Consider the following 16,120-nt stretch of genomic DNA (forward strand, 5'->3'; position numbering starts at 1 on the left):
AGAACAAATTTCTAGCGAAGGTCTTGACAATTTGGAACTGAAAGGTTTGGTTCATTAATAATATCTAGTAGTTTCATCATGCTATTCTGCTTTTGAGCTTGTTGTACTTACCGGAGCATTTCTGCGATAAAAAAATTCAGAATAGTAAAGCAGTCGTAGTATGCTCCCTTTACTTGCTCTAGTGCTCAAGTGATAGCTGAGTGCATATTGTTTGCATCTGAATTATATATAAAAGACTCTTAAAAACAACTACTTAATTCTCCATTACAAAGAATATACATTATATCAGAACCTAATTATTATTTGTCAGTGACATAAGTGTCGAAAATAATAGTAATGGAAATTTCGAATGGTGTGGATAAGGGTTAAAAGTCCAATCTCATAAGAAAGAAAAATCTTCATTTACATCAAAATCTCTCTCAGATTTCTCTACCTCACTATCACCACCGTTTTTCTTATAAATTATCCACAAACACACTCACAAATTCCACACAGTACCTAACATCATATGCAAATTTTGTTTTCACTGCAACCAGAGTCTGTTCTTTGGCATAAAAAAGCACTTCATAAAGTAAGAAGGTATCACATTTTGAATTTAAATCATTAAAATATTTATTTCTAATTAAAAAATCAAATGAAACTTGCTTCCAAATCAGCAGCAATCCTAGGTGCTATTCATGATTGTTGTCCAACTTTAACATGAATTAATATGAACTCATGCTAATTCAAATGAAACTTGCTTCCAAATCAGCAGCTTCCAGCCGTATCTGCATTCTAAGTAACAGAAAATCAAGAACTCATGAAGTGAGATTGATAGACATGTTAGAGTAGGATAGAATAAAGACCACCAAACATAATAGCAATATGTGCAACATCAATCTAGCTATGATAGTGCAAAGATAGCAATCAAATTTGTAGACAGATATGAAAGCCAAAGAATGAATTGAAGCCACTTTTTGGCTATGGCCTTCCAATGGTTTCCATAACCAATAAGATCTATTTGTAAGGGGAAACTAATCACATGCTACTAAAGAAGATGAATGGAAGAAAACCCCTCTAGAAATTTTAGACCCATTATATTTGTTGAACGGCTAAAACAACTCTTTGATTTATGTAGCACTGTTGTTGAAAGTACAATAACCAAATCAAAAACATATGCTGATACTAAATCGTAATGTGATAATTACACACTCATGCAAGCAAGACTTCCAATCACACTAAAGTTTGATTAATTGAACCATAGTAGAACAATGATTAATTATAAAATCTAATATTGCCTTCGAAAAGTGACTTTTAATATATGTAATGATGATAGATAGATGTAGAATTGATGAACTAAGTCAGTAAAACTATATATGCATCACAGTAGTGCAACACCAAACACACATCTCTATCTCTTATCTGGTGAATATATACATATGCATCACAGTAGTGCAACACCAAACATACATCTCTATCTCTTATCTGGTGAATATATACATATAATGGACTGAGAAAAACCTCCATGAGTACTGGTCTCACATGTTTCGTGGCTTACTTGAAATGAGAGCAAGATAAGATCTTGAGTCATCAATCATGTTTCATCTTTCAGCTAGCTGAGAATTAGAGAGTGTAGTCAGAAAGAGGTATGCACCTCATTGTCGTTCTGTACCTACGGATAAATTCATGTCAAATGTTTCCAGGGAAGCCAAGGAAATCAATTTATTGTTAGAACATTGGTTTAGGCGTTTAGCATATTAGAAAGGATAACACCAGTTTTAAAAGTCTAACCTCAATAGTATAGCTTGAGCGAACAAAGATAAGCAGTAAAATCTCATCCATGATAAATCTCATCCTAATAAGGTTTTAATGACGCCTGTTTTGTTAAGTCTATTTTCAAGGAGGCATTAGGTGGGGTAGTTTTGTCTTATTCAGGTTCTTTGTTTTTGTACTTGTTAGCTCTTAGCTTGTCTATTTCTTCTTCTTCTCTCTATTTGTATTGGGTTGAAGTACCCCTTGTACTTCTATTCAATATATTTCTTATTGCCTATCAAAAAAAAATGTAGTTCTGTAGTTGTAACGGCAAGCACCAACAATAATAATTAATTTCCTCGGTGCAAGAAGGAGGCAAAAAGAAAAAATTACCAAATAAAAAAGTTGCAAGGAAAAAAATCTACAACTTCTCCTTTCTCTCCCCTCAATTCTTTCACTCCCTCAATCCACTTCACTGACAATGATTAGGTTAATCAAAACATACACGGATCAATGTTTCACCTCCTATAACATAGGACACAAATTTTAGATGCAAATTAAGAAAACGAATAAAATAGAATCACATACAAAGGAGAATCAGAAAACATAAAAAACAAATCAAAATATTGCAAAATTCCATATAGAATATAAAATGGACTCACCATCCATGGCTTCCAAAGAATCTCTTTTGGTGGAATATCTATAAAAAAAAACCTGAAGAAAAGAATTTGAAATTAGCATGGCAAGTGATGAACGAAATTGACCTTGAAGTCAAACATGAGTGAATGAAAGTTAAAGGTAAAGTAAAATAAAATTGAAAAAAACCATAACATATTATGCAAGCAAAGGAAGAAAATAATTTGTAACCTCCATCTGCAACCTTCCCAATCAGTCCAAGGCAGCAAATTGGAGGGATGCGATTGCAAGTCGATGGCAAAGTGGTTCCGTTGAGAGATGAGACGATTTTGTGGGGGTGGTTCCGTTCAGTGAAGAGATGAGATGAAAATTGCATGGAGGAGATGAATTCCATGGAGGAGATAGTGGAGGTAGGTAGGGTTTTAAGAGGGTTTTTGCTGATGGGATGTATTACTGATTTAAATCACTAATCACAGATTTTATATTAAGATAAAATCATGAAATAAACAACATAAATCCTAATCAAATCTAAAATTTAAAAATGTACTAAATAAATATAGATAAAAACTATCAAAATCTAGCAAATCACAATAAAAACTCATAAAATCCGGAATTAATTAAAAATATGAAAATTCAATAAAAATACCATAAAAAATAATTAATACTCTAAAAATAAATAATAATATAAATTAAGATAAAATACAGGATTAAACAACATAAATCCTAATCAAATCTAAAATTTAAAAATGTACTAAATAAAAATAGATAAAAACTATCAAAATCTAGCAAATCACAATAAAAACTCATAAAATCCGGAATTAATTAAAAATCCGAAAATTCAATAAAAATACCATAAAAATTAATTAATACTCTAAAAATAAATCAAAAATAAATTAAGATAAAATCAAGAAATAAAAAACCTAAATCCTAATCAAATCTAAAATTTTAAAATGTATTTTTTTATTAAGGAGAAATAAGGTGAGGAAAAATCAGGGCACATGTGGCAAGTGGGGTCAAGGAGAAAGAGCTTACATGTAAAATATTAGGTGAGAATTAATCTGGGAGCGACACGTCACTAACTTGGCCTGTGAGAGCGACACGTCATGCTAGAAGTTGTTCTTTTCTAATATATATTGATTGATATTGATATTGATATTGATATTGATTATATAAGGCTTCACTGACAGTTAAAGGAATGGAGGGGAGGAGTAGTAACTAAATCTCTCTCTCTCTCTCTCTCTCTCTTCTCTCTCTCTCTCTCTCTCTCTCTCTTTCTCTCTCTCTCAAGGTCAAGAGACAAGCTCCAAATTATTGTTCTACTTTGCATTACTGATGGAAATCAATTTTAAAAGGATAAATCCAATGCTAGTTACATAAATCACAAGAGTATTTTTTTAAGGGTTGTCTAAGTTACCCACAGGATTATTAAACTTTATCCTAGTTGGACCAATAATATTATTCATACAAAATAATGTACAAATTTGTGAAATTTTCAACTCATTTATCTAAAACATAATTGATCCACCTAGAATGGGGTTTAATAACTCTGTGATGTAACTTAAACAGCCAGCATTTTTTAATGGATGTGAATTATTCCTATGTAAAAAATTGTGAACTGCAGTAAATTAGGAAACCAGGAAATTGGAGCCTGGAGGCAAAAAGCAAAGGTCAAGAAAACGCCAGTTTGCATCTTTTAGTCATAGAACCAAATGTTGCAGGGGCTTCTTAGTTGATAAGTTTTCAAAGCTGCACTTTGGATTTTTCACCAATCACCTTAAAATACTCTGGGATTATATATCTACAGATTGAAGCTCGGAAACGAAAATGATATATTCATTGTTCCCTTAAGCAGCTTAATCTATAAGAAAAGAAAGCTTGACTGATATCAGAGAAGGTTATCTTCCTTCAAATTCAATCCTACAACCTGGAAACCCAAAATACATGAATGTTCAGAAATGTAGCCCAGCAGATTTGAGTTTCTTCCTCATGTGAACATTTGGGTGCGGTTACGTGAGAGCTGAGGCCGCTTTATTGGAGACAATATCAAGTTTCTCAAAGTCATTGATGGGTTACTGGTAGCACCAGGTCCAAAAACAGATGAACCACCAAGCCTTCTGTTTCCAGCATCCCCGGTAACGACTGTTTGTATTGCTGGTGTGACATCAGAGATGTCAAAGGGACCAGAGTTATTGCTTTTCTGTCTTGCTGGCCATACATCCTCTCTTGGTCCTGGAGTGTCAGGAGTGAATACCGGCCCACCTGCAACAAATAAGTTACCTAATTTTGGAAATAGATAAGCTGAAGCAATATCGTAAGTTCATGATTTCCTGTGTTTTGATACTAGTTAAACTCAGTATAAGTATTTTGAGAGAGTTTCATTTACTTTTGTGCATTAGAAAGAGTGAAATGTTGGTTATTTTGTTTGAGTAATAGATACATTATATTGATACCGCAAAAATTAGTGTACTACGTATTACCTCTTCTGCCGGTTTCTCTTTCATCCATTATGTTAGGCGGGTTAGTGAACAAATCAGGTTCATTTCTGGGATAAAAGCTGTGTGCAGGCTGAATGGCAGATCGCTTCGCCGACTCAAACTCACTCCTCATCTGGTCATACATTTCATCTAATTTTCTCTTCTGCCTGAAATTGAAATAAGTTTGAGACATCAGCAACTGAGATTTGATTTGTACAAGCTGGAAAACTGATCAACGCTTACCGGGATTTTTCAGCAAACTTCTCCTGAAGTTCTTGATTGTCCTTGTTCAGCCTCTCGATTTCCTGTTGCATCATCTGGCACTTCTTGGCCATCTTTTGGTAAGCAGTATGCACCTGCTCCAGTTTTTCTGTAAACTTCTCTTGCATCACCTCACATTTCTGCCGGCACTGAGCAACAATCCTGTTCATCTTAAACTGCATCTCCAGTTCTTTTTGCCCAATGTAAAACATCACGCTTCTATATGCGCTCTTCATCACTAAATTTGGTCAGGGAAAAAAATGGTCCATTGTACCCTATTTAAATTTGTGTATTGATGCATTTTATTTACCTTAGTCAGACCTTTGGCTACTATAGAGGTTATAACATATGACACTAATTTAATGCTTTTTTTAATATAAGCTAATTTTATGCTTTCTATTTCGTTCCCTCTAAACACTGAGCATAAAGGATACATATCTGTGGAGATATTCCCGCCATGGCCATCTACAACAGAAAACAAGACAATAATTGACAGCATAGCTAGTGGCAATAAAGAAAAACAAGAGTAACAGGGAATGATATCCATCAAATTACAGTAGATATCCATGTGAGTACTATGTAGTTAGTAAGAGACAGGAGAATGCTTTCTTACATTTATCCATTCATCATTGGGATTGACATCCACAGGTTTCATGAGACTGATAAGATGAGAAACATATAAATTAGACAAGAACAAGTCATCCCATGAGGCTAAAAACTGACAACAGAAAATTTAATAACGATGCCAGAAACTTCATATTACAAAGTATAGATAATAAATCGAAGGGAATATTAGTTCCAACAAATGACCATTTTAGTAAGTATCATATACATGAGGCTCAAAATTGACAACAGATCATTTAGAATAAATAATAGAATCACACGAGAAAATATAATTACAAATTGATGCCAATGATTTGTGTCATTGAATGACCATCTTAATCAGTATTGTATCAGTTGAATAACACAATCATGTGTTCTTATTTTGTCAGGTAATCATGAAAAGATTCCAGTCGAATTCATACCTCTTTGAAAGGACTTGATCACAAACAGGGCATGCTCCATCATTACTTAATATCTTATTAGCATCATCTGTGCCTTTTAACTTTGTTAAGTAAACCCAATATATGTAAAACAACCACATCAATAACAGAAAATTGAGGAAAATCAACCTAACTTAATATGAACTATTTTGATTATATTCTATTAAAAACAAGTAGTAGCTCAAGGTAAAAAATTGCTATCTTCAGGATACACAATAGGTGACCACATGTTGTGGAAACCCCTCGCCCTTCTATTTCTCGCCAGCATGCATTGCATCTCATTTTGGCTGTCAGATACTTACTTTACATGTGTATGGGTCTAAACACCTGCAAGATAACCATGCATCAGGATTCTTCATGGATTAATTAGAGTAGCTATACTCCAAAGGTAGAGAGGAAAACGAGCTAGCATTTGCACTCAAATACAGGCATAATGTACCTAAGAAATATGATAACAATGATAATCAATGCAATTGTCCTACTACTGAAGCCAACTTAAAATAACAAGTTGAACACAAAAAAACAAATGGACTGAGTAGGTAAATATTAAAGCACCGGATTAGTTATTGGATTTGGAAATGTGCTATTATGAAATAGGACAATTGCAATAACACATTTTCATTAAAAAATGCCAATATAAACATCAATACATTTTACTATCAATGATGTTTATCTGAACAAAGATCTGACAAACGCAGGATCACCGTAGCCTATTAGTATAAAATTGCAGAAACATAGTTGGACTCGGGCACCTAATAATTAAGATTGTACATAGCCTACTAATTCACAGTTCAAATTCCTAACTTACTGAACCGTAGCCAGTTTCCTCCATGTTTGACTCACTCTAACCCACTCAGACTCTGATTGCTAACAGTTTCTCTCACTTTCTCAGGGAACTTCCAATAAAGTTATATATGTAAATGATGACTTAATTAATTCCAGTTTCATCAAACAAGATCAAAACTTCAATGGAAAGAGCAAAGCAAAAACACTTCATCATGCTTGTGCCCCACCACCAAAATTGAGGATTGGAGTGACTGAAAGAAGACAAGAAAAGGCGAAAAATGCAATTAATTTCCACCCCTCTACCTTCATATCTTCAACAAATCCTTCATCCATTATCAATTTATCATAGAAATGAGAAAAACAGAATTTAACTGACCTAGGGCTACAAGGAATCAAGGATCATCTCCAAAAAAACAAAAATTCAGCCACATTACTCCAAGAATCAAAATTCAAATACATTGAAACTGACTAAATTCCTTTCAAACATGAATGGATAACTATGACCAAAATTCACCTATGTTTTTCAAAACTTCAAGCCATGAATTTAATGAGAATCGTTTACCTAAACGCTTGTAGCTTGTTTCCTTTCTTGTATCCACAGAACTTGAACTCAATCACCTCTTTCGAACCTGAAATCTGTGCTTTCGTACAAAAAAACCTAGAAACAAAATTCAAATTCCAGAAAGAACGGTTTGAAATTTCGTAAAATTTCTGTTCCGTCAAGAATCAAGAGCATCGTCGAGTGGAAGAGATTGAAGAATGCAGTACCTAACAGGGAGAAGAATGCTGCAGATCGAGGATTGGAGGAACAAGAGAAGCGTGCAATTTGAGAGAGAAATCGAGGTTTGATTTTGGGCGCGAAAGCTTCGTTGTTTGCTGCACTGTGCAGAGAGTAGAAAGAAAATGAAAAACGAACACTGTGGTGTGGTTCATGAGCTTATAAACACTACGAATGAATAAGGCCACGTAAGATTTTGATATTTCTGTTGAAAATTAAATGAAGGATAATGTCTAGAAAAAAATTAAAAATAAAAGACAAACCAATAATATAATATTATATAATATAATTAAATATGGTATAGTATATTATAATATAATTATATAATATTATAATATATTATATTAATTATTTTTGGAACTATAATACCATTTATATGAGACAATCCTACTCGAAAGAGACGTATATAAATAGGTTAGCAATGACTATGGTCCTCAAAACATTTTAGTTTCTTTTTTTCGATTTTATAAATTTTAAATAGAATACTTTCTCAGTGGTGGTGGTGCGGCGGCGGCATTGTGGGGATGAGGAGGTTGAGTTCGGTGGAAGAGACGGTGGTGGGTCGGTGCGATCGGAGGGGATGGTCGTTTTAGTAGCAGAAAGGAGATTATTCTCATCATTACGGTTTTACAGAGTTATCATAGAGAAACTTGCTACTCGTCTCATAAAAACAGGTTTTTCATTCAAGTGAGCTTATTATATTTTGGGGAGATTATATGCATCTTTGAGGTATCTCAACCATTAAACACGCAACATACATATGACTTCAGGTATTTAAATGTACCAACAAAGAAATTAGAATTTGACACGTTGAGTTTAACGTGTATCGAATAAGAATTTGACATGTTGGCTTTAACATGAAAACAATTTAAGTTCAGCAGAAATCCAAACGGATATTACATGGAACCAGCGTTCTCGTGTTACTTGGCTAACGCACGGGGATAAGAACACTTCATTTTTTTCATAAAAGAACTTCTCAACAGTGCAAGCATAATCTTAAGCCAAGTAGCACGAGAATGTTGACTCCATGCATGCAGTGTCTGTTTGGATTCGCGTTAAAATTTTGTTTATTCGATCCACGTTAAACTCGACGTGACAAATTCTAACTTCTTCATTTATACATTGAAAGACGTGAAATCACATTTGCGCCGGTCGTAATGCTGAATCAAACATGCACGTAATTATCTTCAAAATATAATAACCAATCTAAGCTCATCCTCAATGGATTTAATAGAATCAACTACTTGAATGAAAAACATGTTTTTGTGAGACTACTATAGCCATTTTCTGGGAAAACTCCCTCTACACCATAGTGATGAGAAGAATCCCCTTTCCCCTACTGAAACGACCTCCGATCGCACTGACCCACCGAACTCAACCTCCACACCGCCACAATGCCGCCGCCGCACCACCACCACCACCACCGTTCAGATCCCTATCCACAACCTCTCTCCCCCTCCCTCCCCCGGAGCTCGTCGAGCCATTCTGCGACCTCTCCGACGTCGCCGTCTCCTCCCCGCAACCCTCCCCATGGCTCACCCAAATCCTCAACCTCCTCGACGGCTCCCCCTCCATGGAATCCAACCTCGACTCCTTCTGCCGCCGCTTCCTCATCGCCCTCTCCCCCGCCTTCGTCGCCCACACCCTCCGCTCTCTCACCGACCCCCACACTGCCCTCCGCTTCTTCACCTGGGCCTCCACACACCACCGCCAATACTCCCACACTCTCGACTGCTACGTCTCCCTCATCAACCTCCTCCTCCTCCTCTCCTCCGCCGACCCCGCCGTAATCGCCTCATTCCGAACCGTCTTCGCTGACCTGAAACGCCGCCAGCTCCCGCTCACCGCCCGCGCTGCGAATTCCCTAATCAAGAGCCTCGGCGGCGCTGGCCTGGTGGAGGAGCTGCTGTGGGTGTGGCGCGGGATGAACGAGCACGGCATTGAGCCCGGTCTCTACGCCTACAACTCGCTCCTCAATGGCCTGGTCGGTTCCTCAATGGTGGAGTCCGCGGAGCGGGTTTTCGAGGCGATGAAGGAAGGAAGAACGAAGCCTGATGTGGTCACCTACAACACCTTGATCAAGGGGTTCTGTAAAATTGGGAAAACGCACAGGGCGTTCGAGGTGGTTCGGGAGATGGAGGGTGAGGACATTGGCCCTGATGTGGTTACTTACATGACCCTGATGCAGGCTTGTTACTCCCATGGGGATGTGGATTGTTGTTTGAGCCTCTACCATGAGATGGAAGATAGAGGGTTAGAGGTTCCGCCGCACGCGTTTAGTTTAGTGATTTGCGGGCTGTGTCGGCAGGGGAAGGTTGCTGAGGGATACGCCGCGTTTGAGAGTATGGTTAGGAGAGGTGTTGAGGCCAACAAGGTAGTGTACACTGCTCTCATTGATTGTTATGGCAAGAGTGGGAACTCTGATGGGGCTGTGAGGTTGTTTGAGAGGATGAAGATGGAGGGGATCGAGCCGGATGAGGTTACGTATGGTGCTCTTGTTAATGGGTTGTGCAAGAGTGGGAGAGTGGAGGAAGCTTTGGGTTACTTCAGGTTTTGTGATGAGAATGGGATTGGTGTTAATGCGGTTTTGTATTCGAGTTTGATTGATGGACTTGGGAAGGCTGGGAGGGTGGATGAAGCTGAGAAGCTGTTTGATAAAATGCGTGAGAAGGGGTGTCCGCGGGATTCATATTGCTACAATGTTCTCATTGATGGGTTGTGCAAGTGTGGAAGGATTGATGAGGCTCTTGTTCTGTATGAGCGGATGGAACAAGAAGGTTTCGAACAAACGGTTTATACTTACACGATACTCATCAGTGAGCTGTTTAAGGAGCACAGGAATGAAGAGGCTTTGAAGATGTGGGAGGTGATGATTGACAAAGGTATCACTCCAAATGTTGCCTGTTTCAGGGCTCTTTCCATTGGGTTATGTCTTTCGGGGAAGGTTGCGAGGGCTTGCAAGGTGTTGGATGAGCTCGCCCCCATGGGTTTTGTTGTTGAAAACGCGTATGAGGACATGATTATTGCGCTGTGCAAAGCCGGTCGCGTTAAGGAGGCCTGCAAGTTGGCTGATGGGGTTGTGGGTAGGGGTAGGGAGATACCTGGGAAGATTCGGACTGTGATGATTAATGCCTTGAGGAAAGCTGGGAATGCAGATTTGGCTATCAAATTGATGCATAGCAAGATTGGTATTGGGTATGACCGATATAGGAGTGTTAAAAAGCGGGTGAAGTTCCAAACCCTTTTTGACAGTTGATTCTATTTCTTCAGCTGGATATTACAGTAGAAAACTATTTCTTCAGCTAGATATGACAGTTGAAAATGTCGCATCTTTGGAAGCTTACTGGAAACTCACGTATGCATATAAGCTATGGTGAGCAACTTCAGCCATTGATACGCTATTTTTATCAACTCAAAAGCGGAAGCAACTTTGGATTCAATGTGAAGGTGCAGTTAGTGTTTAAATGCAAATCTGGAGAAGAATAAAAGTGATAATATTTGGAGTCACACCATTGCTGGAGGCTTAACGACATAGCAGTACTAGGCTGAATGTTGTGAATTGTGATGCCAAATGAGATGCACTTATTGTTTGCAGGATCCATTACCATGCAGATTTGGACCGTCAAATCGTCTTTCCGATATGACGCAGGAGGGGAAAAACAAATCCTTGATAAGAATTTGAAGAACTGGCTGTGTTCTTAGCTTTAAGGGATCATGTATCACCAACAGTTAAATGAACCTGTCTCTTGTGGCAGCGGTTGGGTTAATGATTCTCAAGACCTGTAACTGATTATATTATACATTTGACTGAAGGGGGAGTTTTTTTGTGGAAATTTTCATCTTGCAGACTTTCATATGAGATTGCAGATTTGCAGGGAAAAGATTGGGGAACTCTTCACCTTAATTCTGTCCTGATAACTTTATTTTTCTGAATAAGTTGTGTTGGTTTTGAAAAAATAAAATCAACTTAGTTGTCTAGGCAATATAAATCAGCTAATGATGAACAAAATCAATTTTCTCTTTCAGGCAATTACTCAATTTAGTTGGATAAAATTGATTTTAACATATGTAATTTTTTAACTTTTGTATTGACAAGAAATGATTTTATATACAACCCACATCTTCACTCCAAGTGTAACAAAAAAAAAGTGCCCTCAACAAACAACCTTCTCAACACATTAAAAATGATACACTTTTATTTTACTTTTATCACTAAACAATATACAGATATAGGTTCTGTAAATATGTGAAATTCTGCTGTCAGATAATGTGTTTCATGTTGAGAGCATTCAAATGCATTGGCTACTACAAGCTATTTTCAAAGCTATGTGTAATGGTTATCATTTATGGGCACATCCATGAGCAATAAGCTGTAGTCCTGTTGCGGTTAAATGCCCAGGGATCGATGCTTGATATTGTCTGGATGAGAATGTAGAAATTAGCTATGTTGCATAGTTTGAGACCAGTGCATGTCACAGAAGGACGATTCCCAATGTTTACTTTGCTGAAACTATAGTTCCCAATTAATTTGGCTCCCTCAACCAATCTGTAGTTCAATTGATGGCTTGGTCATAAGTTTTTGCAGTATAATAGAAATGTTTCAAGGGGTTGGAATTTAGTCAGCTGGAAGAAAGTGACCTTGCCTAAGAGTTCTGGTGGTGGGTCAAGGATTCTAGCAAGATGAATGTTCCAATACGTGGTAAGTTTTTAGGAAAGTTCTAACCTATGTGTAAGCACTTTGGGCGATTTTCTAAGCAAAGTACCTAAAAAAATCCTCTCTTATGGTATATGATGTCTGGATTTAATTTATAATGGTTGAGTCTGAAGTCTCTTAACAGTTAACATCACTGGCGGATCCAGGACCCCGGGGTCAGGGGGTTCAAATTTTTCAAATGAACACATCGGTAAAAATATAATTTAAAACAACTTTAATATGTTCATATATCATAAATTATACAAGTCATAGTTTTCCTATGCGTGATTTCATGTTCTGAAATCGTTGAAAACTTACACTAACACTAGCGATCATTTTCTCCCCTCAATCGAGGGAAAACTGAATAAAGTTAAATCTTACAAAAAACTTGTAGAAAAATATAAAAGCGACTTTCTCTTATCATTTTACTTGCTAACAAAAATAGCAGGCAAATAAGTAAAAATAGAGGAAAAGTACCCGTCACTTGAAATTTTGTATCTGCAGATATTTATCTATATATGCACATGCATATGTATGTATGATTCATTAATATCTATCATTTTAGAATCACTTTTGACATTCAATAATTATTTATTAGACTTTTAGGGACTGCAGTTGAAATTCTACTGTGTTATACTGAATTCATACTCCTTCGTTCTGTTTATGTTATTGGTTGCCTACAAATGAAATTACCAAGTTTGATAAATCCAATGGAGATTACATGTGATGATGGTGATTTGAGCACATATTACTTCACATATCCCAATCAGCATTTTGTAAAATATCTTAGTTTAAATTGACCAACAAAGATGAGAAATCTAAACTGAAAACACCAGAAACATATACTATTCTCATTGAACGTTTCCAATTTAGTAAAGATCAGATAAATGAATAAGTCGATTGTCTTCAAGAACTAAGTAACTAACTCGAAATAGAAAAATTGAACAAAGGAAGAAGCATAATTTGAGATTGAACTATTGTGTAGACGATGATCCTGATTGCAGTTCTCACTTCTCAGTTGGGTAAGACTAAGGGTAGCGAGAGAAAGAGGGTGAGTGGCTGAGTGCGCGTGTGTGAAAGAAAGTGAGAGAGTAAGTGAGTGTGAGTCTTTAGTACAAATAGGTGCAAAACTTGGTCTACTAGTATAGTTTAAAATTTTCAGGGGGTTCAAAAAAAAATATTATATATGGGTCTAAGTGCAAATTTTTTTTGTTCAGGGGGTTCAGTTGAACCCCCTCAAGCCAATGTAAGTCCGCCCCTGGTTAACATTATGCTCCCCTCCTGATTTAAGAGACTTGATCTATGCATTTCCAAGTCCGAAGTTGAACTATGTGAAGGAAATAAATTCCGTGAATATTACTGATGGGTGAACACTCTATATATACAATTACATTGTTGACTTTTAATAAAGGTTAAACCCTAATTACATGCATAATTACAAAATAATAAATTTAAGAATATTCTATTCTATCACACCCCCGTAGTTGAAGCGGGAGGTTCACCGACGCTGAGACTGGAACGAAAATCATCAAAAAGAACCCGAGGAAGGCCCTTCGTAAAAATGTCCGCAATCTGATGACGGGAAGGAACATGAAGGATGCAAGCTTGGCCAGGCACGACCTTTTCCCGAACAAAGTGGATATCCATCTCGATATGTTTGGTACGCTGATGGTGCACAGGATTTCCAGAGAGATAGATGACACTCACATTGTCACAGTGGACCAATGTTGCCTGAGAGAGAGGAAAGTGAAGTTTGAGAAGTAAATTGCGGATCCAACAGGACTCGGAGACAACATTAGCAACACCCTTGTATTCAGCTTCAGTACTAGAGCGAGAGAGGGTGGGTTGCCGCTTAGAGGACCAAGAAATGAGGTTGTCACCAAGGAAAACACAGTAACCAGAAGTAGAGCGTCTGGTGTTAGGACATCCCCCAGTCAGCATCAGTGTAAGAAACAAGTTTCTCAATCGGGGAGGGATACAAATGTAGACCATAAGTCAAGGTGCCACGAACATAGCGTAAGACACGCTTGAGGGCAAGCATTTGCTCGGTGCACGGAGCATGCATATGTAAGCAAACCTGCAGAACTGCATAAGAAATGTCAGGACGAGTAAAGGTGAGATACTGGAGAGCACCAGCAAGACTCTGATACAAGGTGGCATCCTGACAAGGAGTCCTAGAAGAAGAACTGAGCTTCTGCTTGGTGTCAACCGGAGTAGCAGAAGGGTTGCACGAAGCCATGCCGACTCAAGCAAAAATCTCACTAGCATAAGTACTCTGACTGAGAAAGAGGCCACCTGCATGGCGAGTGACAGCGATGCCAAGAAAGTAACTCAGAGGACCAAGATCCTTCAAAGCAAATTCTGATGCAAGAAGTGCCATAAAGGAGTTGCGGAGATCATGCGACGAAGCAACCAGAATGATGTCATCAACATAGAGAAGGATGTATGCAATATCAGTACCCCGCCGGAAGATGAAAAGAGAATGATCCGAAGTGTTGTGCCGGAAGCCAACAGAGGAAACATAGTCAGCAAACCGTTGATACCAAGCACGAGGCGCCTGCTTCAGACTATAAAGAGACTTCTTCAGGCGACAGACATAGTCCGGGCGCTGAGAGTCGCAAAAACCCAAAGGGTGATGCATGTAGACAGTTTCATGGTGCAGAAAAGTATTCTGGACATCCAACTGATGAATAGGCCAGGATCTAGAGAGAGCAATGCTGAGAACTGTCCGTATGGTAGCCAGTTTTACCACGGGGCTAAAAGTCTCGTCACAATCCACACCTGCAATCTGAGACCTGCCACCTAGAAGACGAGCCTTATAACGCTCAAACAAACCATTAGACTGCTTTTTATGGCGAAAAATTCACATACAACGAATTACATTAACATCACAAGGACGGGGAACCAACTCCCACGTATTATTTCTAAAAAGAGCATTAAATTCAGACTGCATAGCGGACTTCCAATTGGGATCCGATAAGGCTTGTTTTGGGTTACGAGGCAAGGGGTGAGATGGACGGGTCATCAATAGAGACCGAAAGACTAAATGAATTTTTAGGTTTGGAAATACCGTGCATGCTACGGGTGGTCATGGTTCGAATCAGAGGTGCGGGTGGGACCGGAGGCAAGGGTAAAGGCGCGGAAGAAGTAGGCGAGGAGGGGGAGGCCGGTGAGGGCGGCGTAGAGTCAGTGGGACTCGATGGTGGGATCAGAGGGTCAGGAGGGCGTGTGGACGTAGTTTGCCAATGATGGAGCAGAGAAGGAGGTAGGTCCTCGGTGAAACAGTCATAAGAGGAGGGAGTGTATAAGAATATTCTATTCTATCACTATGTTCCTATTGCCGGAGACAGATTGGATATTTAGAGGGAGTGTATTCTTCTAGTTCAGCTTATTCCAAGCTTCTTGTTGAGGATTCTGCTCCTCATAATATTCTAAATGATAATTTATCTTTCTTATAACTTATTTTTAGCTTTATAAGGTTAAATTATACACTACCTAAATTAGCTAACACTCACTTTTCCCTGATATGTTGCGGTGGTACTTAGAATCCCACCCCAACCTTCCCTTCTATTCTTCCACGCGACACCTTCCATCTCATCACCAAAATTATCACACTTTCCTTACTTCTTCTCCACACGATAGATATTTTATATTAGGCTTAAATAAGTTTTTGGTCTTTGTAAAATACATCATTTTTTTTTTAATTTCTAGAAAATAT

The 16,120-nt window shown here is 38.0% G+C and overlaps 3 protein-coding genes across 4 annotated transcripts; 1 reads left to right on the forward strand and 2 right to left on the reverse strand.

Annotated features, from left to right (window-relative positions):
* Positions 1-4,077: 4,077 nt before the first annotated feature.
* On the reverse strand, positions 4,078-7,825 carry LOC130748294 (E3 ubiquitin-protein ligase CCNB1IP1 homolog). Of its 2 annotated transcripts, none has more exons than XM_057601477.1 (9): positions 7,700-7,825; positions 7,494-7,589; positions 6,358-6,472; positions 6,128-6,200; positions 5,716-5,761; positions 5,537-5,567; positions 5,085-5,340; positions 4,845-5,008; positions 4,078-4,596 (listed from the first exon to the last, which is right to left on the reverse strand). In XM_057601477.1, exons 3-9 carry the CDS (start codon positions 6,425-6,427, stop codon positions 4,352-4,354), a joined length of 885 nt encoding a protein of 294 aa, XP_057457460.1. In that variant the 5' UTR covers positions 6,428-6,472; positions 7,494-7,589; positions 7,700-7,825; the 3' UTR covers positions 4,078-4,351. The 2 variants fall into 2 exon arrangements, with proteins under 2 accessions (XP_057457460.1, XP_057457459.1); XM_057601476.1 differs by having other exon boundaries at positions 4,078-4,626.
* A 1,120-nt stretch (positions 7,826-8,945) lies between these two features.
* LOC130748993 (pentatricopeptide repeat-containing protein At1g03560, mitochondrial) lies at positions 8,946-11,542 on the forward strand. Its single transcript, XM_057602243.1, has one exon. The coding sequence runs from the start codon at positions 9,025-9,027 to the stop codon at positions 10,963-10,965; it is 1,941 nt and encodes a 646-aa protein (XP_057458226.1). The 5' UTR covers positions 8,946-9,024; the 3' UTR covers positions 10,966-11,542.
* Positions 11,543-14,320: 2,778 nt separating this feature from the next.
* Positions 14,321-14,641, reverse strand: LOC130742756 (uncharacterized mitochondrial protein AtMg00810-like). The gene has a single exon (XM_057594857.1). It carries the CDS (start codon positions 14,639-14,641, stop codon positions 14,321-14,323), a length of 321 nt encoding a protein of 106 aa, XP_057450840.1.
* Positions 14,642-16,120: the final 1,479 nt, after the last annotated feature.

The sequence above is a fragment of the Lotus japonicus genome, chromosome 3, assembly GCF_012489685.1.
Source record: "Lotus japonicus ecotype B-129 chromosome 3, LjGifu_v1.2".
Taxonomy (NCBI): Eukaryota; Viridiplantae; Streptophyta; class Magnoliopsida; order Fabales; family Fabaceae; genus Lotus; species Lotus japonicus.

Excerpts from the sequence above, each read along its gene's own strand:
- LOC130748294 (XM_057601476.1), bottom strand. The coding sequence starts at position 6,427 with ATGAGATGCAATGCATGCTGGCGAGAAATAGAAGGGCGAGGGGTTTCC. Across the intron at positions 5,341-5,536 it reads GGGAATATCTCCACAGATAT|TGATGAAGAGCGCATATAGA; the intron begins GTATCCTTTATG and ends GACCAAATTTAG. Across the intron at positions 4,627-4,844 it reads AAGAGAAACCGGCAGAAGAG|GTGGGCCGGTATTCACTCCT; the intron begins GTAATACGTAGT and ends TATTTGTTGCAG.
- LOC130748993 (XM_057602243.1), top strand. The coding sequence starts at position 9,025 with ATGAGAAGAATCCCCTTTCCCCTACTGAAACGACCTCCGATCGCACTG.
- LOC130742756 (XM_057594857.1), bottom strand. The coding sequence starts at position 14,641 with ATGGCTTCGTGCAACCCTTCTGCTACTCCGGTTGACACCAAGCAGAAG.